General features: G+C 41.8%; 1 protein-coding gene across 1 annotated transcript in view; it reads left to right on the plus strand.

Annotated features, from left to right (window-relative positions):
- Positions 1–24,923, plus strand: part of LOC141227649 (amine oxidase [flavin-containing]-like) — a 197,912-nt gene that overhangs the window by 151,115 nt on the left and 21,874 nt on the right. Inside the window, exons 8-13 of the mRNA XM_073667244.1 lie at positions 1,375–1,534; positions 2,141–2,237; positions 7,316–7,369; positions 8,804–8,861; positions 13,019–13,116; positions 15,372–15,483. Of these exons, the coding sequence (XP_073523345.1) occupies positions 1,375–1,534; positions 2,141–2,237; positions 7,316–7,369; positions 8,804–8,861; positions 13,019–13,116; positions 15,372–15,483 (579 nt within the window). The remainder of the gene's footprint in view (positions 1–1,374; positions 1,535–2,140; positions 2,238–7,315; positions 7,370–8,803; positions 8,862–13,018; positions 13,117–15,371; positions 15,484–24,923) is intronic.

A 24,923-nucleotide genomic window follows, 5' to 3' on the forward strand; every position in this document is an offset into this window, starting at 1 on the left:
TATGTCTCTGCTCTACCCCTCTCTTATCAATGTTTTTGGGCTCAGGTACACAAGCTAATTATACTGAAAATGGAAAATATAATAAGTTTAAAAATAAAAGAGTAACAATTTGATTCACCACTCTTTTCCCAATTTAAAAATAAATACATTTTTTTTAAAAAGATAAACATATTTAGTATGGCTGCATCCACAAAAGTCTAGTTTATCAAAATATAACATTTTTAACCCGTATCATAAACACCATGAAGAAAAAAATAGAAACTCCATTTTTTCAGTCATCGCTCCTACACCAAGCAACACATAATAAACAATCAAAACATAGTTTTTCCCACAAAATGATACCAATAAAATGACTTCTTGCCACTCAAAAAACAAGCACTCACGCAGCTCAGTCTAAAGAAGTGTAAAATTGTTTCGGGTCTCAGAAAATTGCCGCAAAAATCAATGTTTTTTTTTTCTTTAAAAATTTCTCAATTCTTTTCACTTCTTAAAGGAAACCTGTCAAGTCTGATGACATTAACCTGCAGTTATAGAGTAGAATCCGTAGGTTAATAAAGTTATAAAGGTGCTCAGCCTTACTACTGAAAGTGTGACACCCGGGAGAAAATTAACTTTATTTCTCATGGTGGCCTCCAGCTTTCAGTCATATACTGTAGGCGTGCCCGGGGCGATTATAGTCATGGCATGTAATTACAGAATCGGCTATCAATCAACTGGTTCCAGGCACCTTCATAATGATATTAACCTGCAAATTAACAATATATCAGCAGCATCATCACACCTGACAGGTTCCCTTTAAATTAAAAAAATATATATATTATGTTGTTGCATCATGTTATTAGGAAACTTTTATCGAATAGTGAGTGCCATAAAAATAAAATCCCAAAAAGAGTGGCAGACTTTCTTTTTTTTTCATAATTTCACTGCTCTTGGATTTTTTTCCCATTTTCCAATACATTTTAGGCCCCCTTTACACTTGCGCATAAAAGCACATCTACGTGGGAAGTTCCGTTATTGTGCTTTTTTTTTTTTTTAACATCCATGTGTCCATTTTTTTAATCCATGTGTCCATCTGTGGGCTATGCATGCCCTGTCCCCTTGATAAAGTCTATACAAATTAGCACTAAATAAAAATGTCCATATTTTTAAAAAGACTGGATTACTCAGAAGAGCAGCTGGAGTAATAGCAAAAACTGACTACTTTTTACCTGGTGACCGATCCTCTTCAATTTTTCTGAAAACTTGAACATAATTGACAAAAAAAATGAATGCCTGTATGTGTAATGTGAAAGAGGCCTAAGAGGAAAATAGTTTTAATTTAGAAAACATTCAAATAATATTTCTTGTGTTTAAACCACTTTTATATTGTTACAGGCCAAATATGTCATCAGTGCCATTCCACCCGCTCTTTGTCTTAAAATTCATTTTAACCCTGGTTTGCCTCCGCTAAGGAATCAGCTAATTAATCGTGTTCCTATGGGCTCAGTAATAAAGTGTATGGTTTATTATAAGGAGGCCTTCTGGAGAAAAAAAGGTATGGACTCTTAGTCATCAGGGACTGCTTTTAATGGTCCATATGCAAGTATTTATACAGTTTGTACATAGACATTTTACGATTAATGGCACCTGATTACTTTCATTCTATATTGGCACATTAGTATTGACCAAGCCATTGAAAATGGTTAGATATAAATTATTTGCTTTCTAAGACTAAGGCATTGAACTACTTGGATTGCAATCAAAGATTTCATCTAGAGAGACTTAAAAGACCAATTTCTAACTCAATGCTTAAACCATTTTTTATCATTTTTAGACATTTAAAAATGTGATTACTACAACTGGGATGATCTATTTGCAGGACCCCGTCCCATGGCCACAACACTAGTGACTGCTGGATGTGAACCCTGAGAACGGCTTCATACCTCCCAGCATCTGTGGCTCTTCTTTTGATTAGCCAACCTGGTGCATCATCAGCATGACATACACGTGACATCGCGCCAGGTCAGCTAATCAAAAGTAGAGCCACAGATAACTGGCCAGAGAATACTGACAAGGTCAATGGACCGGAGCCTTCAAATCATTTCAAACCAGCTCTAATAATTATAAGTTAGTAATTATTCTATGTTTTTTCATTCGCTAGATTATTGTGGAAGCATGGTTATTGAAGATGAAGAAGCCCCAATTGGTCTAACCTTGGATGATACAAAACCTGATGGCACGGTGCCTGCTATAATGGGGTAATATGTCTTCTGCATTAAAAAAAGTCAGCTTCATACTTCAGTGTGGATAGTTTTATTCTTATAATATTATATTACAAAAATATATCCACGAGATGTTACTGGCAGTTTAACCGCTTCCCAACACGGCCAATTTTGTTTTTTCTTCCCCTTCTTCCCAGAGCCATAACTTTTTATTTTTCTATCCAAATAGACATATGTGGGCTTGCTTTTTGCGGGACGAGTTGTACTTTTGAATGACACTATTCATTTTACTACATAAATGTACTGGAAAACGGTAAAAAATTCTGTGCAGTGCACGGAAAAAGTGCAGTGAAATTGTGAAAAGAACACAATTCTGACATTGTTTTTTGGGAATTGTTTTTATGGCAAGAGAGAGGGAGAGATTTTCCAGCTCCAAAGATTAGGGCCCCATTGATTTCAATTGGGTTTGGGCTCAGGCTGAAGTTGGGGTAAAGTTCTGGTGCCCGAACAAACTTTGGACTAACGTTTGGTCGGCTACCAGAACCCCAACTTCCACGGGTCAGCTCATCCCTACTGTTACGGATCCGGGTGGTGGAACCTCTGTGCTGCGGTGCAAGGAGGGACCAGAGGGGCGTGACTAAGTATCTACTCGGCCTGACCAAGGTCGGACGGCGGCTCAGTCGACTCCGTGAACCAGGGAGGGACCGAGCAGAGGGACCATGTGCCACTCTGGGACTGACCTTGTATGAGAGCAGGGGACTCCCACGGGTCAGAAGGCAGGAACTGACCGGCACAACGAAAGAGCACGGCAGGCAGGCTGATGGGTGGTCCAGGTAGTCAGGCAGGCTGATTTGGCTGATAGTCAGACAGGTGCTCCGGGTAGGCAAGCTGGCGGCCACAACAGGTAACAGGCAGGTGCTTCCAGGTAAGCAGGCAAGCGGGCATGGCAGGTAACAGGCAGGGTCTTCCAGGTAAGTAGGCAGGCGGGCAAGGCAGGTGACAGGCAGGTGCTTCCAGGTAAGCAGGCTGGCAGACACGGCAGGTAACAGGCAGGTGCTTCCAGGTAAGCAGGCGGGCAGAGCCCATAGATAGACTGGCGGACAGGACTGTAGGCAGACTGTCGGGCAGGAAAGTAGTCAGACTGGCGGACTGGACTGAAGAACAGACTGGCGGACAGGACTAATTTGCAGAGGACCTGAGGGCTGAAGCAAAGTAAGAATAACAAAGCATCAACCTTGCACGGGCACCTCCATATTGGAGGAGGTGCCTTATATAAAGAATTTCCTCCGGCCATTGGTTGGGGACTTTTTAGGATAGAGAGAGGGAGCGCGTGTGCACGCATCCTAAGCACAGTGCCAGGGAAGCAGCGTGCACCAGCAGCAGCAGCAGGGAGGCAGGGAGGAAGTGGGCAGAGATGCCGATGCTACACCTACTCGTAACTTTTTCACTTTTTTGGGTCGATGGGGCTGTGTGAGGGCTTATTTTTTGCAGAGCGAGACAATGTTTTTATTGATGCTATTTTGGGATTGATATGAAATTTTGATCGCTTGTTACAGCATTTTTTGTGGTATTACAGTGACCAAAGAAACTTACCGTATTTTTCGAACTATAAGATGCATTTTTTTCCTCCAAAATTTTGGAGGAAAGTGAGGGGTACGTCTTATAGTCCGAATATTATATTATTGTATGGCCGCATGGTGGTGGGTGTGGGGGAGCGGCAGCGGGGGATCAGCGTGGCACAGGAGGCAGCAGCCACCTGCTGCAGCCTAGCTGTGCCCGCTACTAAAGAAAATTAATATTCCCTGCTCCCCACGCCCATGGGCGTGGAGAGCAATGAATATTCATTTCTCTTAATAGCCGGCACACTGTACCGCAGTGCGGTTCCTGCTGCGCTCTGCGGTCTGTGTGCCCACTATTAAAGCTCATGAATATTCACTACAACCCACTCCCATGGGTTGTAGTGAATATCCATGGTCTTTAATAGCAGGCACACTGACCACAGAGCAGCAGCAGGAGCCGCGCTGTGGTACAGTGTGCCGGCTATTGAACAGACTGAATGGTCACTGCTCCCCACGCACAGAGTCCCAGCGTGGGGAGCAGTGACTATTCCAGCACAGTGTCTCACACTGTGTGAGGGCGCATGGCAGGGACGCCTCACACAGTGAGAGTGTCAGCAGCAGAGCGGGACAGTGCTGGAGGAGAGAGGAGGTGAGTATGATTGTTTAATTTTTTTTGTAGGCAGCATGATGGGGGCTCAGAGGGTGCCATACATACCAGGATGGGGGCTCAGAGGGGTGCCATACATACTAGGATGGGGGCTTAGAGGGTGCCACGCATACCAGGATGGGGCTCAGAAGGTGCCATACATACCAGGATGGGGGCTCAGAGGGGTGCCATACATACCAGGATGGTGGCTCAGAAGGTGCCATACATACCAGGATGGGTGCTCAGAAGGTGCCATACATACCAGGATGGGGGCTCAGAAGGTGCCATACATACCAGGATGGGGGCTCAGAAGGTGCCATGCATACCAGGATGGGGGCTCAGAGGGGTGCCATACATACCAGGATGAGGGCTCAGAGGGTGCCATGCATACCAGGATGGGGGCTCAGGGGATGCCATGCAAACCAGGATGGGGGCTCAAGGGGTGCCATGCATAAGAGGATGAGGGCTCAGATGGGTGCCATACATACCAGGATGGGTGCTCAGAAGGTGCCATACATACCAGGATGGGGGCTCAGAAGGTGCCATACATACCAGGATGGGGGCTCAGAAGGTGCGATGCATACCAGGATGGGGGCTCAGAGGGGTGCCATGCATAACAGGATGAGGGCTCAGAGGGTGCCATGCATACCAGGATGGGGGCTCAAGGGGTGCCATGCATAAGAGGATGAGGGCTCAGAGGGGTGCCATGCATACCAGGATGGGGGCTCAGAAGGTGCGATGCATACCAGGATGGGGGCTCAGAGGGGTGCCATGCATAACAGGATGAGGGCTCAGAGGGTGCCATGCATACCAGGATGGGGGCTCAAGGGGTGCCATGCATAAGAGGATGAGGGCTCAGAGGGGTGCCATGCATACCAGGATGGGGGCTCAGAGGGTGCCCTGCATACCAGGATGGGGGCTCAGAGGGTGTCATGCATACCAGGATGGGTTATCAAGGGGTGCCATGCATACCAGGATGGGGGCTCAAGGGGTGCCATGCATACCAGGATGGGGGCTCAAGGGGTGCCATGCATACCAGAATGGGGGCTCTGAGGGTGCCATGCATACCAGGATGGGTGCTCAAGGGGTGCCATGCATACAAGGATGGGGGATAAAGGGGTGCCATGCATACTAAGATGGGGTATAAAGGGGTGCCATGCATACCAAGATGGGATATAAAGGGTTGCCATGCATACCAGAATGGGGGATAAAGGGGTGCCATGCATACCAGGATGGGATGGGGGCCACTTATACCAGGAAGGAGGGGCCATACATACCAGGATGGAGGATATTAACAGAATTGGGGGACATTACCCCAATACCAGTGTCAGCAGCAGACCCACTCCCCCATAACATGGCATAATGACCACATTTTTTGCTTACATTTTTTTTTTCCTATTTTCCTCCTTTAAAACCTAGGTGCGCCTTATGGTCTGGTGCTTCTTATAGTCCGAAAAATACGGTAATTGTGCCATTTTTGAATTTTTTTACATTTACAGTGTTTACCAATCGGGTTAATTATTTTTATACAGAAAGCAAAGGAAAATTCAGCACATCCATCTGGTGATAATTAAAATGAAATCATTTTATTGTAAGTCTATTTAAAACACATAAATCCATGGAGCCATTAAAAATCTGACGTTTCTAGTAGTATGACTAAGGGCGGTTTCTCCAAAAACGCGTCATATTTTTCATGGCTCCATGGATTTTTGTGTTTTAAATGGACCTGCAATAAAATGATTTCATTTTAATTATCATTGGATTCATGTGCTAAATTTTCCTTTGTTTTTTGTGCTATTGCTGTGCCTGCCAGCAGGATATAGCATGCACTGATAAAGATTCCTTACAACTATTTCTCTGATCAACATAGTAGGTGAGCTTCTTTTTTCTTTTTAATTATTTTTAGATTTTGATAGATCAGAATTTTCTGAACGTGGCAATACCGCATACGGTATAGGTAATTTTTTTTTATTATCTTTATTTTTAATGAGGTAAAAGGGGGTGTAATTTGAACTTTTTATTTATTTTAAATTTTGTTTCATATTTTTTAAAACATTTTCGTTTACTTTTGAACTTTACTTGTTAGTCCCTTTAGGAGACTTGAACCTGTGATCTTCTGATTGCTTGTGCTATTTACAGCAATATCATAACAAATAGGAGACAAAGGAAAAATTTGTATCTCTATAGATGTCAATAAGTATACGGAATATACGTTTGTATCTATACATATTGATGTATTAAATATACATATATAGAGACAATAATGCCAAATGGACAAGTCAGTAAAAACACAAAACCTGTAGAAATAAGAAAAACCAACCGAATAGTCCACGAAAATTTGACTCGTAGTCGAGCAGATCTGTTATTAACACCTGATTATTATATCTCAAAGTTGATCATACACATTTTATAATGTCGGATGCACATTTGTTCTGCTGACAGCTATGACTATCAACCCCCCAACAGATCTAGAATGCTCAGCTCGGTATGTTCTGCTCAGGTCAACAGAGCATTCCTGTGTTCTCTCTGGGGGAAAAGAGGTAGTCACTGCCAGGATCACTGGAAGTGACTCATTTGCCCAGAACAAATGGATTGGGTGAATTAATTCTAACCACCAGATCCTTATCTCATCTGACATATTTGTCATAATGTGGTGGGAGAGTCGGGAGGTAAGCATATTCATTAAATGGTTGGCCCTGTTCTTATGAATAGTTGACATGTCTTCATTGGGACGCCCAGCAAATACTCCTTATCATGTGGATAACTGATAAACGTCGTTCATAGGCCAGCACCTTTTGGTAACACAGTATCACTTAGGTAGTTTGTTAAAAAGCTAAAATAAATAAAAATAAATTGAATAAATAAACAAATACTAAAGATATTTATCAGCACTTTTCATTTCATTGTAGATTCATACTTGCCCGCAAGTCAAGGAGGCTGGCTAATCTTACCAAAGATGAACGGTAAGAGAAGGGTGTTTTCTGATTTGTTTGTGTACAGTTCAAATTCAATTCGCATAGCTCCATATTACTATATATACGCATAACTCAATTAACTTAATATATGTATATATTTATGTTTACAAAGATTTTACTTTATACAGGGGAACACATAGCCCTTATGGGTTTGTTGGATTACGGAGCAAAAGGAACTTGTTGTTCCACCATTTGGTGTTTTGAGATACTTAATTTTATCCTATAAACAGAGTACCTGCATAACATAATATGTGACAGACCTTGACATACTTTTATTTCTCACCAATTCCATAAGAGTTCACTAGTAAAAAAAAACTTTGCTTGTGTGTAATATCAGATGACTGCAGAAGATATAGCATTGGTACAGAGTAACAGATTAATGGAACATGGATTTGTAATGCGATCATGTGAATGTGACGTTATTGCATTTTTTACTTTTTAGGTTACAACAATGTAAAGTCATTATTGTACTTAAATAAATAAAAATAAATAAATAGTTTCTCAGTATAATTATCAGCTGTTTTGGCATGAACTAGTAATGACTATGTAAAGTGCTTTACTTTTGCTAGATAATATAAGCATTATACTGTATTATGTTTATGCTGTATAAAATTTATAAGCGGGAGAGTCAAAAATTTTGTGCACTCTGGGTGTAGAATCTATTTTAATCAACTTTCAGAAAAGATTTATACATAATTTTTTTTACATAATTTCCTTGATTTTCATACACTTTATCGATCTGTCATCAAGCTTTCATATTTCCTCTTTAAAAATATTTTAGTCTGAGCTGTGAACCACGAGTGCACTACTGTCTTCACCTCTTAATCAGAAGTGAATCCCCATCCTAGCAGGGCTTCTTTCAGAGGATATAGTCTACTGTTACTGATTTATCCAACAGAACCAACAGAATCAGTTCACATGCTTGCTTAATGTTGTCGTCAGTAGTGGACGGGCATCTGGCTCCTTCTTCGTGGCTGACTCTTGTGCAACTTTCCTTGAACTTCTCTATCTCTATCCATTCATGCACATTAATTCATGACAAAAGACATCTTCCATACTGTCTTCAAAGTGTTCAATAAATATCGGCACCATACATACCCTCAGACCACAAAAAAATGAATCGCTGCTAGCTGCTCTTCTTTCATGCAGCCATTGTTTCTCACACTATAGTCACCAATGAACTGATGTAACATATTAAAAATGAAACACCAGTGACTGTACATACAGCAATCTCATACGGAAAGCTCTGCAGTAAACAGACATTTTAATATAACCATAATGCGGTATATTTTTGACTAACCCTCAAACAATTATCGGAGTTTAAAATGTAACATGCACATGTACTTTATCACTGGACACATGTTTTCACTTATTATAAGCAAAATTGTATTGAATAAAAGTGTCCTACTTTTTTCTGTTTAGAAAAAGAAAGATCTGCGAGCTATATGCAAGAGTATTGGAGTCTGAGGAAGCCTTACATGTAAGATCACTTATTTCATTACAAGCTTTTCATATTGGTGCTTAACAAAGGTTAATAATATATTACAGTAAGAACTTTATGCTAAACGTTGTACCAATAGAAAGAAAAAAAAACATAGAAAAATTAGGGAATAGTCTTGTGATCCACAAAGTATAAAATCATTAGATCCCCATTTATTACTACAATAATATACGCAAGAATATTGCATGTATACCACAGTGCAACTCGCAAAGATTTTATGAATTTTAAGAAAGAGTTATTCATTATAAAGAGTTACCTTTCCTTAAATGGATGGCACAATATTTGCGATGCCCCTATTAATGACCACTGAATGACATCACCCCGAACCATTGCGACACATTATCATCCCCTATACAGTCTACAGAGCCATGCTGTTCTGCTCTGTACACTGTATACAGAGGGGGCTGCAGTGGGGGCTGCAAACTGCTGATTGTGTGATGAGTGTTAGACCTTCAAAGATGTAATATTAATGACCTATGTCAATAAAAAAAGTCCTGGAGAATCCTCTTAAGTGAAATAAATCTCAAATAACCCAAGTATTTTTATTTTAATTTAGTTAAGGTTCCCACAAGGCACATGAATAAGCATATGAAGAAAAAGGAGGAGGAGAAAACATGCCGGGAACAACACTGATATTAAAAACAATACTTTTATTAAGTACATTTTTAAAAAGTTATCATACAATACAGTCCAAGTAAATGCCGAAATGCAGACACAGACAACAAAAACAATTGGGTGAGCTAGTCGAAAAAATCCATAAATATATATGTAAATGGGTACACCAATTATCTTTGTTGGTGTCTGCATTTCGGCATTTGCTTTGACTGTATTGTACGATGACTTTTTAAAAATGTACTCAATAAAAGTATTGTTTTTAATATCAATGTTGTACTTTGTTCCTGGCACTTTTTCTTCTCCTCCTTTTTCTTCTCCTCTTTTTTCTTCTCCTCTTTTTTCTTCAAATCCTTTTAAGTGGCAGTACAATTTTTAATTTTAGGGGGAAAATTTTGGAAGGAGAAGTCACTGATACACAGAGATTGACACAATATGCCAGAGGTGTATCTGGGGTTTCCAGCATCCAAGGCAAGATTACAGTTTGGCACTCCCTCCCAAGCATATATGCGATTTGCACACTTAGTCACGTGCCGACGAGCTGCTCTCCCTAATTCTCTCAATGTTCAGTGAAAACCTGAGAAAAGCAGGAAGAAAATCTAGTTGTCATGTGAGTAAGTATGAAAATCGCATACGAGTGAAGTGGCCATGTGATGACTGCTGGAACCAGCAATATAAAAGCAACTGGAACCAACAAGCAGAGTTGAATCCTGACAGTGAGTATATTACACACCATTAGGATAGGCAAGCTATAGTACTACAGGGCTTAATTTTATAATTAATGGGCTTGTCCAGGTTTGAGATGAAAGTCTACGTGACTGCAAGCTTCTGAATTCTCACAGTGCATAGTGCTGTCAGGATTCTCTGGTGAGGGCAGTGAGAGTGGACGGTCATGTGAGCACAAGTATGTGATTTGTATACTTCTGGCCACATTCCGACTAGACTTGTCTGGCCTCACTCAATTAATTCTGATTGAGTGAGGCCACATGTCTAGTCGGCATGTGACCGCATGTATGCAAATCACATACTTGCAGTTTTGTGACCTCCTGCTTTCACTGCCGACACCAGAGAATCCTGACAGCAGTGCACACTGTGAGAATTCACAAGTCTGCAGTCTCATCACAAACTTGGTCAACTCTTTTAATTTTCGTAACATATATAAAAACATAGTAACCCTTAACTTGTCAGACGGGACAACACTTTATTAACATAGCCATGTATCACATAATCTTACAAGTTTGGGATTGTTACATGTGTACAGGATCAGAACCAATAACAGCTCAAGAATCCATTACCAGAACCACCACCAGTACAGAAATACATTATTAGAACCCCCATCAGTACTAAAATACAGCATCAGAACCACCAGCAGTACAGAAATTCACCATCAGAACCACTAGCAGTGCAGAAATTCATTATCAGAACCACCAGAAGTACAGAAATACATCTGTATAACCCTCCTCATCAGTACAGAAACACAGCATTAAAACCCTCATCAGTACAGGAATACAGCACAAGAACCACCATGAGTACAGGAATACATCACCAGGACCACAATCAGTACATAAATACTTCACTAGGAACACCATCCTGATACCATGGTATATCAGTTATTATGTCAGGTCAGACCCATATACATTTGTATTGCATGAACCTGCAACTTCCAGTACTTAACAATGGTAAGGAGATACTGGAAGCTGTTGCTATCAGTCATCATCAGGCTGTGGGCCATACAGGAACCACAGTACTGATGAGAATTAGTCAGCATCACAAAAAAAATTTACATCCAGGTACCTTATTATGTTGATGGCGTTGTCTCTGGAGTCGTTCTCTTTCTTTTTTTCATCTTGTCCAGACACTGTGATGACTTTTCACAGCCACAGCTCATCTCTGCAGACTGACATCTTCTCCAGTCTTCAGCAGAACATCCCCACATGATATCCTTAAAAATTGCAGTGTCATTATAATCTCCTGAATAAAAATATCTGCCCTACACTGAACCCCTGAATAAATGGTTGCCCTTCACTATATTCCCTGCATAAAATATGACCCACATACTGTCCCTCTGATGGTACATGGCATCCACACTGCCCTCTCCTTTTCATACTGGGCCTCCACTGTCCTCTCACACCGGGTCCACCTATAGGGCCCAGTCTCTATACTGTGCCCCTTCATCATACTTCCCCTCTTTGGTATACTGTCCCTTACTGGCTCTGCCCTTACACAGTCCCCCCATGCTACTCCACCCACAATACTGAGTCTCTATTCTGTGCTCACTCACACTTTTCTCCCCCATACAGTTTCTTCACACTATTTCTCTCAATAGTCTCCTGAAACATTTCCCCCTCCCTCCTCATACTGCCTCCTCTTACATCCCCCATGCTAACCATACTGTCTCCTCATATATTTACCCCCTCACTCTCTATACTGTCTCCTCACATATTTACCCCCTCGCTCTCTATACTGCCTCCTCACTCATCCCGCCACTCACCATACTGCGTCAGCACTCTGCACCTATCCCATCAGCTTCACTCCCTATACTGTGTCCGCATACATTCTTCCCCTCGCTCCTCATACTTTGTCTGCAGCTATACCCAACTCACCATACTGTGTTTTCACCCATCCCCTCCCTCACTCCTCATACTGTGTCTGCACCCATCCCCCGACTCAGCATACTGTGTCTGCACCCATCCCCTTCCTCACTCCTCATACTGTGTCTGCACCCATCCCCTCCCTTTCCCCTCATGCTATGTCCGCACTCATCCCTCTACTCACCATACTGTGCCTGCACCCATATCCCCTCATACTGTTTCCTCATACATGCCCTCTCATCTCCTTTCTTAGGACTCAGTATGTGTCCGCACCCATCCCTTCCTCATTCCCCAAACTGTGTCCTAAATTCTAATTTCTTCTCCCCCTCAAACTGTGGCCTCAAATCTTATTTCCTGTCTCCCCAAACTGTGTCCTCAAATGCTATTTCTTCTCCACCCCACTCTCCTAATCTGTCCTCAAATGCTATTTGTTCTTCCCCACAACCCTTCCCCCCGTTACAATGAATCTTCAGTGTCAACACCATCGTTGCACCATAAATTGTATGCTCCAACGGATGGCAAGTGATGTCGGCAGCATGATCACATGACCTGATCACGCTGCTGACATCACCCTGACCCAGCGGTCAGAGCTTCAATTGTGCTCGCACATGACGGTGCCCCCCCTCCTGACTGCGCTCAGGGGAGATACTCCACTCCCCCCCCTCTGTAATATGCTAACAAAGTCTGATTGGCGCCACTGCAATCACTGTGACCTCTTAGTCTATCTACACACATCTGCATTGTAGATTACAGAAATTTACAGCCCTTGATACCAATGTTTGTTAACTTCCTAAAACAAGGAATACAATAGGGCATATTTTAACATTGAAGTAGTCTTACTATTGTTTTTCAATAAAGTGGGTTTTGACTCTTTAAAAAAAAAATTAGGAGTAGAAAACTATTTTAAGTTCATAACTGTAAGTCTATTCACAGCCGGTGCATTATGAGGAAAAGAACTGGTGTGAGGAACAGTATTCTGGGGGATGTTATACGGCTTATTTTCCACCGGGAATCCTGACTCAGTATGGAAGGTACGTTTTAGAGTAAACTCTTACCAAACAATGCAATTTTTACAACAAGTTAATTTACATCCTTTCATCTTATCATCTTTAGTTAAAAAAAAAAAGAGTAAACGACACAAATAATGGCGTGCTGGACTGCCTGAAAAAATGTGCAGCTTTTCCACTTAAATGGGTTGTCCACAACTAGGACAACCCCCTTTTGGATCTGGATGTTTGCCTCGTGAAAATAAAAACACTTATACTCACCTCCCTTGCTGGCACCATTACAGCGGTGTCAGCACTCGCATTCCTGGGCTCACATGCAGTTGTTATGACACATGTGTCCTGCGCTCAATCAGCGCTGGCGTCACTGGCCCCCCCTTCTGACGTATAAGAAATCAACAGGAAGTGAGAGCGGTTTCCGGCCGCTCACTTTCTCTTAATTGCTTGATTACTTCCTACTCTTCCCGAACAGATGATTTCAGGGGAGACAAGGATCTGGCTTTTTGAATTTCCAGTGGCAGCTCCTTTTGTTCTCCAGGAGATAATCCGCTGCCAGCAGAGTCTTGCAGTGACTCTCTCATAGAGAATACAAGATAGCGCAGCCGAACAAAAAGGTCGGGGAAGTGGGGAAGTCAGGCCAAAAGCGATATAATGTGTAAAGGCCTCTTACCAATATCAATTGGGGGGACAAGCTCTCTTAATAGTAAGGACAAGGAATTATAAAATCTTTCATGTTCCATTTTAGCATAATAACTGTCAGAAAAAAATTCAGTCACAAGAATGATTGTAAAAATAACTCATATTTATTTGACTCTGCTTCATAATAGATTGCCAAAATTTGTAACCCTAACAAATAAATGATGTGTCCCCAAAAGGCACGTAGTGTAAAACAATCAAACAGAAAATATGCTGGTGCAAAAAATACTTAAATCAGTATGAACAAATATCAATGCTTCATCAGGGATCAGCATTAGAAAAACGCGCATCGGGTGTTTGGTGGGTGAGGTCATTATTTGTGATGATATTTAAACTTTATTATTAGCTTATTCATTATATATGGGAAGTACTTACCTGTATTTACTGGGCTTTGTCTATGCATACATGTTTTTACTAAAGTATTATTTATGTGTCAATATACTTACTTGTATGTCTAATATGGAAATTGATGTCTAAAGTACATACATACATATTGTATTGCATCATGGATGAACAACTGATCTATATTCAGTGGCATGTAAAAGTTTAATACAAATTAGATGTGTCATCTTTAACTTTAGGCCTTTTAAAGATCATTTCATCTTCAACTTGCTTAACTGTTCACAATAACAGTCATTTTGACCAGGGGTGCCAAAACTTTTACATGCCACTGTATATATGTGTGCATTTTTATATGCATCTTTCTTACTTGATTGCATAATTCCCCAAGCACTGACCCTGCCTTGTATATACAGACCTAGTAATTTTGTAGGGGTTTCCCACACTAGCTCACTCACCAATTTTATGTCTAGATTTTGGGATTGTCTGTTCCCCTTGTTCTTAAAATTTTATTTAATAAATGCTTGATATTTGTTTATACTGTTATGAGTATTTTTTTGCCTCAGCATATTTTCTTTTTGGTTCTTCTGCTTCATAATATAAGATTTGCTGTATAAAAATTTTTATAACATTTAAAGAATGCAGAAATTCTTGATCTTAACGAGATGTTTTACTATCTACTAGCTGCTTCCCCTCTTGATAACCTACAGAGAGTAGAAAATGGAATATGGAAAGTGAAGTAACTCATGACTGTTGGATCAAACGTGAAACATGATTTTATATGTTTTGTAACCATGGAAACACTGGATCAATAAAAAAAGGTTGATCAGTATTCCTGCTATTGTATTAATAATTATTTAATTAACTGTAAAAATAATGTGCGGCTTCCTTTTATTTGTCCACATTGAGATTTCTCATCCGAGATTCATGAATTCAAAAATAATAATCTTTTAAACAAAAAAAAAATACAGCATTATTCATTTCATTACCATATTATGGTTTTATGAGATATCATTATTGCATAATGGGTATGTTGTGTTCTCTATAGATCATTTGAGAAAAGTATTAGACCATGGCATGTATATAATGATTGGTGGAGGTAACAAAAATTAAAAATGTCAGGTTACCTAACCTAATACAAATGTGCATAATACCACTAGTGAAATATAATTGTGCTGATAGAAATACCATTGTAATAAACATAAATATATCCCAGAAATTGAATAACTTTCTCCTCATATTTTAAGGGTTCTACGACAACCTTTTGGTCGGCTCTTTTTTGCTGGCACAGAGACAGCCACGGAGTGGAGTGGATATCTTGAAGGAGCAATCCAAGCTGGAGAAAGAGCTGCTAGAGAGGTATCATTTTATATTTTCTTTGGGATTATTGATGTGTTGAAAGATCATTAATAAGTGCAGTAAAGAATATGCTCTGCAGAACATTTTTAAACTTTTCCAGACTAGCGCAATTCCGTTACTGAGATTGAGGTTACAAAACAGGCTCTACCAGTCCAAGCACCACAAAATAGCTCTTCCAATGTATGTCACTCTTGTGTATTTTTATAGTTTTTAGATTTTACTGATAAGAAACAATCACATTCATATACTTATCTATTTGCCTTTTGGTAGACTTAGCCTGACTGCACACATTTTTAGGGAAATCCGGGTTTATTAAGCCCTAAAATCATTATTGAGGTTAGGTACAGTTGCTTTGTCATAAGTAGTGTTGAGCCACCCCCGTAGTGTTCGGGTTCGGTTCGGTTCGTCGAACACCGGGATGTTCGAGGAACTGTTCGTCGAACTGTTCGTCGAACACCTTAGAACACCGTCGAACACCGTTAAAACCAATGGCAGGCAAACAAAAACACATAGGAACACATAGAAAACACCTTCAAAGGTGTCCAAAAGCTGACAAACTGCTCAGAAGACGCTTTCTTTAAAAAAGCCGGCCGGCAATTCAGCAGCGGCATACACCGGTACCCGACAATATAGACATGAAGGAATAGAGCATCACACATAGATTAGATAGATAGAAACATGTCAGTCACATATATATGAAGTACAGTGACAGTGTTGCTTACTGTACTTGTCATTTAGTGTAAAGGATTTATTAAAAAATATAATAGTGTTTTCGTGCACCGTCTCTTTAAAAAAGCCGGCCGGCAATTCAGCAGCGGTACCCGACAATTTATAACAGACAGAATAGAGCTTCACACATAGATTAGATAGATAGAAACATGTCAGTCACATATATATGAAGTACTGTGACAGTGTTGCTTACTGTACTTGTCATTTACTGCAAAGAATTTATTTAAAAAAATAATAGTGTTTTCATGCACCGTCTCTTTAAAAAAGCCGGCTGGCAATTCAGCATCTGTACCCGACAATTTAGAATAGAAGGAATAGAGAATCACACATAGATTAGATAGATAGAAACATGTCAGTCACACATATAAGAAGTACAGTGACAGTGTTGCTTACTGTACTTGTCATTTAGTGTAAAGGATTTATCAAAAAAAATAATAGTGTTTTCATGCACCGTCTCTTTAAAAAAGCCGGCCGGCAATTCAGCATCTGTACCCGACAATTTAGAATAGAAGGAATAGAGAATCACACATAGATTAGATAGATAGAAACATGTCAGCCACATATATACGAAGTACAGTGACAGTGTTGCTTACTGTACTTGTCATTTAGTGTAAAGGATTTATTAAAAAATATAATAGTGTTTTCGTGCACCGTCTCTTTAAAAAAGCCGGCCGGCAATTCAGCAGCGGTACCCGACAATTTATAACAGACAGAATAGAGCTTCACACATAGATTAGATAGATAGAAATATGTCAGTCACATATATATGAAGTACAGTGACAGTGTTGCTTACTGTACTTGTCATTTACTGCAAAGGATTTATTAAAAAAAATAATAGTGTTTTCATGCACCGTCTCTTTAAAAAAGCCGGCCGGCAATTCAGCATCTGTACCCGACAATTTATAACAGACAGAATAGAGCTTCACACATAGATTAGATAGATAGAAACATGTCAGTCACATATATAATAAGTACAGTGACAGTGTTGGTTACTGTACTTGTCATTTAGTATTAAAATAAAGGATTTATTATTAAAAAAAATTGGCGTGGGGTTCCCCGTAATTTTAGTCTCTAGCGGAGGTTAAGCAGACGGCTGGGGCAGATGTTTGAAGCCTGGGAAGGGGGTAATACCCACGGAGCTTCCCAGGCTACTAATATCAGCCCCCAGCTGAATACCTAGCCTTTACTAGCTATTAAAATGGGGGACCCCCCCAAAAAAATGACGTGGGGTCCCCCCTAATTTAATAGCTAGCAAAGGCTAGGCAGACAGCTGGGGGCTGATATTAATAGCCCAGGAAGGGAGCCATGAATATTGGCCCCCTCCCAGGCTAGAAACACCAGCCCTCAGCCGCCCCAGAAATGGCGCATCCATAGGATGCGCCAATTCTGGCACTTAGCCTCGCTCTTCCACGCTGCCCTGGTGCGGTGGCAGGGGGTAATAGGGTTGGGGTTGATGTCAGCTTATAATGCCAGCTGACATCAAGCCCAGGTTAGTAATGGAGAGGCGTCTATAAGACACCCCCATTACTAACCCCATAGTCAAAGTTAAAAAAAAAACACAAACACCCAGAATAAAGTCCTTTAATTGAAATAAAGACACAATTCTTTATTGTTCTAAATTAAACCATACTTACCATCACGCCCATTCCAGCTGAAGCCAACGATCTCCTGCAATAAAAGAAAAATAATAAAGCAACCTCATCCTTACCTTTCCATGGTTCCCAGGACAGCTTCAGCTCTGCTACATCGAGATGACAGGCTGGACCGCAGCAGAACGCTGCCATCCAGCCTGTCATCCCGCAGACACTGAGAAGCGCAGGCATGCTTGCGCTCCTCAGTGTCTGACTGTGACGGCATCCAGAAGAGCCGACAATGAACTCGGCTCACCTCATGTACGTCACTGACAGCGTGGGAAAATTCTCCTGCACTCAGCGCTTCAGCGTGAGAATTTTCCCACGCTGTCAGTGACGTGCATGAGGTGAGCCGAGTTCATTGGACATGACCTCGGCTCATCTGGATGCCGTCACAGCCAGACACTGAGTAGCGCAAGCATGCCTGCGCTTCTCAGTGTCTGCGGGATGACAGGCTGGATGGCAGCGTTCTGCTGCGGTCCAGCCTGTCATCTCGATGTAGCAGAGCTGAAGCTGTCGTGGGAGCCATGGAAAGGTAAGGATGATGTTGCTTTATTATTTTACTTTTATTGCAGGAGATCATTGGCTTCAGCTGGAATGGGCGTGATGGTAAGTATGGTTTAATTTAGAACAATAAAGAATTGTGTGTTTATTTCAATTAAAGGACTTTTTTCTGGGTGTTTGTGTTTTTTTTAAATACTTTACTAGAAATTCATGGTGGTCATGTCTAATATTGGCGTGACCCCATGAATTTCGGGCTTAGGGCCAGCTGATAATGCCAAGCTGGCCTTAACCCCTTTATTACCCAGTGAGCCACCGCACCAGGGCCCTGGATGAGTTGGGTACAGCGCCAGAAGATGGCGCTTCTATGAACGCGCCATTTTCCGGGGCGGCTGCGGACTGCAATTTGCAGCGGGTGGGGCCCAGAAAGCTTGGGCCTCCCTGCGCTGCAGATTCCAGCCCCCAGCTGCCTAGTTGTACCTGGCTGGACACAAAAATAGGGCGAAGCTCCACGTATTTTTTTTTTAAATTCATGAAATTCATGGAATAATTAAGAAAAAAAGGGCTTTCCTATATTGTTGTGTCCGGCTAGGTACAAATAGGCAGCTGGTGGTTGGGAGCAGCCCGTTCCTGCCTGCTGTACCTGACTGGACACAAATATAGGGCGAAGCCCCACATCAATTTTTTTTTCAATATTTCATGAATTTCCTGAAATAATTTAAAAAAAATTGACGTGGGGCTTCGCCCTATATTTGTGTCCAGTCAGGTACAGCAGGCAGGAACGGGCTGCCCCCAACCACCAGCTGCCTATTTGTACCTGGCCAGACACAACAATATAGGGAAGCCCTTTTTTCAAAAAATTATTTCATGAAATAATTAAAAAAAAATTGACTTGGGGCTTCGCACTATATTTGTGTCCAGCCAGGTACAGCAGGCAGGGACGGGCTGCCCCCAACCACCAGCTGCCTATTTGTACCTGGTTGGACACAACAATATAGGGAAGCCCTTTTTTTCTTAATTATTCCATGAATTTCATGAAATAATTTTAAAAAAAAATGCGTGGGGATTCGCCCTATTTTTGTGCCCAGCCAGGTACAACTAGGCAGCTGGGGGCTGGAATCTGCAGCGCAGGGAGGCCCAAGCTTTCTGGACCCCACCCGCTGCATATTGCAGTCCGCAGCCGCCCCGGAAAATGGCGCGTTCATAGAAGCGCCATCTTCTGGCGCTGTACCCAACTCATCCAGGGCCCTGGTGCGGTGGCTCACTGGGTAATAAAGGGGTTAAGGCCAGCTTGGCATTATCAGCTGGCCCTAAGCCCGAAATTCATGGGGTCACGCCAATATTAGACATGACCACCATGAATTTCTAGTATAGTATTTAAAAAAACACAACACCCAGAATAAAGTCCTTTAATTGAAATAAACACACAATTCTTTATTGTTCTAAATTAAACCATACTTACAGTCACGCCCATTCCAGCTGAAGCCAATGTCTTCTGCAATAAAAGTAAAATAATAAAGCAACCTCATCCTTACCTTTCCATGGTTCCCACGACAGCTTCAGCTCTGCTACATCGAGATGACAGGCTGGACCGCAGCAGAACGCTGCCATCCAGCCTGTCATCCCGCGGACACTCAGAAGCGCAGGCATGCTTGCGCTCCTCAGTGTCTCGCTGTGACGGCATAAAGATGAGACAAGCTCATGTCCAATGAACTCGGCGCTCCTCATGCACGTCACTGACAGCGTGGGAGAATTCTCCTGCACTCAGCACTTCAGCGTGAAAATTCTCCCACGCTGTCAGTGACGTACATGAGGTCAGCTGAGTTCATTGGACATGAATGAGCTCACCTCATGCACGTCACTGACAGCGTGGGAAAATTCTCACGCTGAAGCGCTGAGTGCAGGAGAATTTTCCCACGCTGTCAGTGACGTGCATGAGGTGAGCTCATTCATGTCCAATGATCTCAGCTCACCTCATGCACGTCACTGACAGCGTGGGAAAATTCTCCTGCACTCAGCGCTACAGCGTGAGAATTCTCCCACGCTGTCAGTGACGTGCATGAGGTGAGCTCATTCATGTCCAATGAACTCAGCTGACCTCATGCACGTCACTGACAGCGTGGGAGAATTCTCACGCTGAAGTGCTGAGTGCAGGAGAATTCTCCCACGCTGTCAGTGACGTGCATGAGGTGCGCCGAGTTCATTGGACATGAACTCGTCTCATCTTTATGCCGTCACAGCCAGACACTGCAGAGCGCAAGCATGCCTGCGCTTCTCAGTGTCTGCGGGATGACAGGCTGGATGGCAGCGTTCTGCTGCGGTCCAGCCTGTTATCTCGATGTAGCAGAGCTGAAGCTGTCGTGGGAACCATGGAAAGGTAAGGATGAGGTTGCTTTATTATTTTTCTTTTATTGCAGGAGATCGTTGGCTTCAGCTGGAATGGGCGTGACGGTAAGTATGGTTTAATTTAGAACAATAAAGGAATGTGTCTTTATTTCAATTAAAGGACTTTATTCTGGGTGTTTGTGTTTTCTTTTAACTTTGACTATGGGGTTAGTAATGGGGGTGTCTTATAGACGCCTCTCCATTACTAACCTGGGCTTGATGTCAGCTGGCATTATAAGCTGACATCAACCCCAACCCTATTACCCCCTGCCACCGCACCAGGGCAGCGTGGAAGAGCGAGGCTAAGTGCCAGAATTGGCGCATCCTATGGATGCGCCATTTCTGGGGCGGCTGACGGCTGGTGTTTCTAGCCTGGGAGGGGGCCAATATTCATGGTTCCCTTCCTGGGCTATTAATATCAGCCCCCAGCTGTCTGCCTAGCCTTTGCTAGCTATTAAATTAGGGGGGACCCCAGGTCATTTTTTTGGGGGGTCCCCCATTTTAATAGCTAGTAAAGGCTAGGTATTCAGCTGGGGGCTGATATTAGTAGTCTGGGAAGCTCCGTGGGTATTACCCCCTTCCCAGGCTTCAAACATCTGCCCCAGCTGTCTGCTTAACCTCCGCTAGAGACTAAAATTACGGGGAACCCCACGCCAATTTTTTTTTAATAATAAATCCTTTATTTTAATACTAAATGACAAGTACAGTAACCAACACTGTCACTGTACTTATTATATATGTGACTGACATGTTTCTATGTATCTAATCTATGTGTGAAGCTCTATTCTGTCTGTTATAAATTGTCGGGCACAGATGCTGAATTGCCGGCCGGCTTTTTTAAAGAGACGGTGCATGAAAACACTATTATTTTTTTTAATAAATCCTTTGCAGTAAATGACAAGTACAGTAAGCAACACTGTCACAGTACTTCATATATATGTGACTGACATGTTTCTATCTATCTAATCTATGTCTGAAGCTCTATTCTGTCTGTTATAAATTGTCGGGCACAGATGCTGAATTGCCGGCCGGCTTTTTTAAAGAGACGGTGCATGAAAACACTATTATTTTTTTTAATAAATCCTTTGCAGTAAATGACAAGTACAGTAAGCAACACTGTCACAGTACTTCATATATATGTGACTGACATGTTTCTATCTATCTAATCTATGTGTGAAGCTCTATTCTGTCTGTTATAAATTGTCGGGTACCGCTGCTGAATTGCCGGCCGGCTTTTTTAAAGAGACGGTGCACGAAAACACTATTATATTTTTTAATAAATCCTTTACACTAAATGACAAGTACAGTAAGCAACACTGTCACTGTACTTCGTATATATGTGGCTGACATGTTTCTATCTATCTAATCTATGTGTGATTCTCTATTCCTTCTATTCTAAATTGTTGGGTACAGATGCTGAATTGCCGGCCGGCTTTTTTAAAGAGACGGTGCATGAAAACACTAGTATTTTTTTTGATAAATCCTTTACACTAAATGACAAGTACAGTAAGCAACACTGTCACTGTACTTCTTATATGTGTGACTGACATGTTTCTATCTATCTAATCTATGTGTGATTCTCTATTCTTTCTGTTCTAAATTGTCGGGTACCGGTGTATGCCGCTGCTGAATTGCCGGCTTTTCATGTTTCACTGTGAGCACTGTTCCCATCAATTTGGGCAATCACTGTAATGCCACAACCACCATGGCTGTGGCATTACAGTGAGTGGCAGACAATCCCTGCATGATTGGTGCTCTAAATAGCGCCAGACATGCAGGACACGCTTTTGGTGCACGAACAGTTATCGAACATAACCTCGAACAGCCGAATTTTTTGCAAATCGTTCGGGTTCGTCGAACAACTCGAACACCGCCCAAAACAGCTCGAATTTGAGATTGGCGAACAGTTCTAGTCGAACACCGCTCATCTCTAGTCATAAGGTTTAGTTCATAGTTATTCTACCATCCTAAAGATATTAAAGGGAATCTGTCAGCAGGTTTTTGCTACCTCATCTGAGAGCAGCATGATGTAGGCAAAGAGACCCTGAATCTAACAATGTATCACTTAGTTTACTGGGTGCAGCGGTTCTGGCACAATCAGAATTTTTAGATTTAGAAATGCAGCAGAGCTGAGAAAACTAACCCTGCCCACACCAGACTCTCAGTGTACATATTCTATAGACAGTAAGTTACTTATCACAGAAGGGGTACAACGCCAAAAAAATGGAGCAATATGTCCATAAAAAATATAACAATCTTTATTGAGATAACACAAATATATAGGCAAAACATATATATGAATCATGGTTAGACATGATCAGTGATACAAATCACATGTCAAATGTTGACAATTAATACATATAATAGTCTGGGAGGGGAAGATTAGATGTCCTCATAAACTGTACATAAAGTGCTGGTGCGCAAAGTATTAACTCACACTAAATGCTATGTCTGCAATATGCAAAGCAGCTCCAAATAGTAGTAACAAAGGGTCCCATATAATGATATGTATATCAAACCACAGACAGCAAAACATCAACTCATACCCTTAGTTAGCCCATGTGGGATGTCACTGCAGCAGCCCCAACACGCATATCGCGTTGGCTTCCTCGGTCAAATTGTATATCTGTACACGCCACACCAATTCATCGCTCTGTTAAACTACAGACAGCAAAATATCAACTCATACCCATAGTTAGCCCATGTGGGATGTCACCGCAGCAGCCCCAACACGCATATCGCGTTGGCTTCCTCGGTCAAATTGTATATCTGTACACGCCACACCAATTCATCGCTCTGTTAAACTACAGACAGCAAAATATCAACTCATACCCATAGTTAGCCCATGTGGGATGTCACCGCAGCAGCCCCAACACGCATATCGCGTTGGCTTCCTCGGTCAAATTGTATATCTGTACACGCCACACCAATTCATCGCTCTGTTAAACTACAGACAGCAAAATATCAACTCATACCCATAGTTAGCCCATGTGGGATGTCACCCCAGCAGCCCCAACACGCGTTTCGCGTTGGATTCCTCAGTCAAATTGTATATCTGTACACGCCACACCAATTCATCGCTCTGTTAAACTACAGACCACAAAATATCAACTCATACCCATAGTTAGCCCATGTGGGATGTCACCGCAGCAGCCCCCACATGCGTTTCGCGTTGGCTTCCTCTGTAAAATTGTATATCTGTACACGCCACACCAATACATAGCTCTGTTAAAAGTGCTGCCTTTTTGGATGTGTACCTACCTACCTAGCATTTCAAATCATGTCATCATTTTTGGAAATAGGTTTGAATTTTGTTGAAAAAAATAGAAACAAAATGCATCAAAAATATAGAGATTTGACTCTGCATGTCTGTTTTTGCACACCTGTTTTACTATTCCAAACTAACAACCATACACATCACACCTATACTGTGGCCTGCTGTCACTTTTGGCCTTCTGTACATGTACCTACCTATATAACACTTCCTAATACGTCCTTTTTGGTAAAGGTTGAATAATATGTGTTGAAAAGATTGTCAAGATTTTTAATTATAGTGTTTTATAAAACATGGTAAAATAAAAAGTGTCAATGGAAATGGAAGAGGTTGTGTAAAAGAGAATAAAAAGCATACAACTGCGTGTGGGAGCTATTAGAAGTAGCAGAAGCACCACTACCACTGGCACCAGCTGGCCAGGTAGTAAAACTACTAGTGTTGAGCGAGTATGTTCTGTTAACCCTTTTGCCGAGTATGCTCGGGCGAGTACCAAGTAGTTACAGCTGCTCGGTGATATGGTTGAGTCGCTCCTGTGTGCATGATTTGCGACTGTTTGACAGCTTTACTACATGTGAGGAATGTCTATTTCTTACACATTCCTCACATGTAGTAAAGCTGTTAAACAGTTGCAAATCATGCACACGGGAGTGATTTAAACATAACACCGAGCAGCTGTAACTACTCGGTGCTCGCCCGAGTTTACTCAGCGAAAGGGTTAACAGAACTCGCTCAACACTAAAAATTACCAATCACAGGCCACAATTGGCCTCCATTGCATCCAGCACGCTTGCTAGTAGCGAGCAGACAGAGTGCCTTATGGAATATATGGCATATCAATAGTTTCAGTCACAGCAGGATGATGGTAACTTTGTGACAATGTGATAACGTCAGTTTGAATCTGGTTTCTAAAAAGAATGGTG

The sequence above is a fragment of the Phyllobates terribilis genome, unplaced genomic scaffold (assembly GCF_046119375.1).
Source record: "Phyllobates terribilis strain yellow unplaced genomic scaffold, ASM4611937v1 Scaffold_2__4_contigs__length_985480577, whole genome shotgun sequence".
Taxonomy (NCBI): domain Eukaryota; kingdom Metazoa; phylum Chordata; class Amphibia; order Anura; family Dendrobatidae; genus Phyllobates; species Phyllobates terribilis.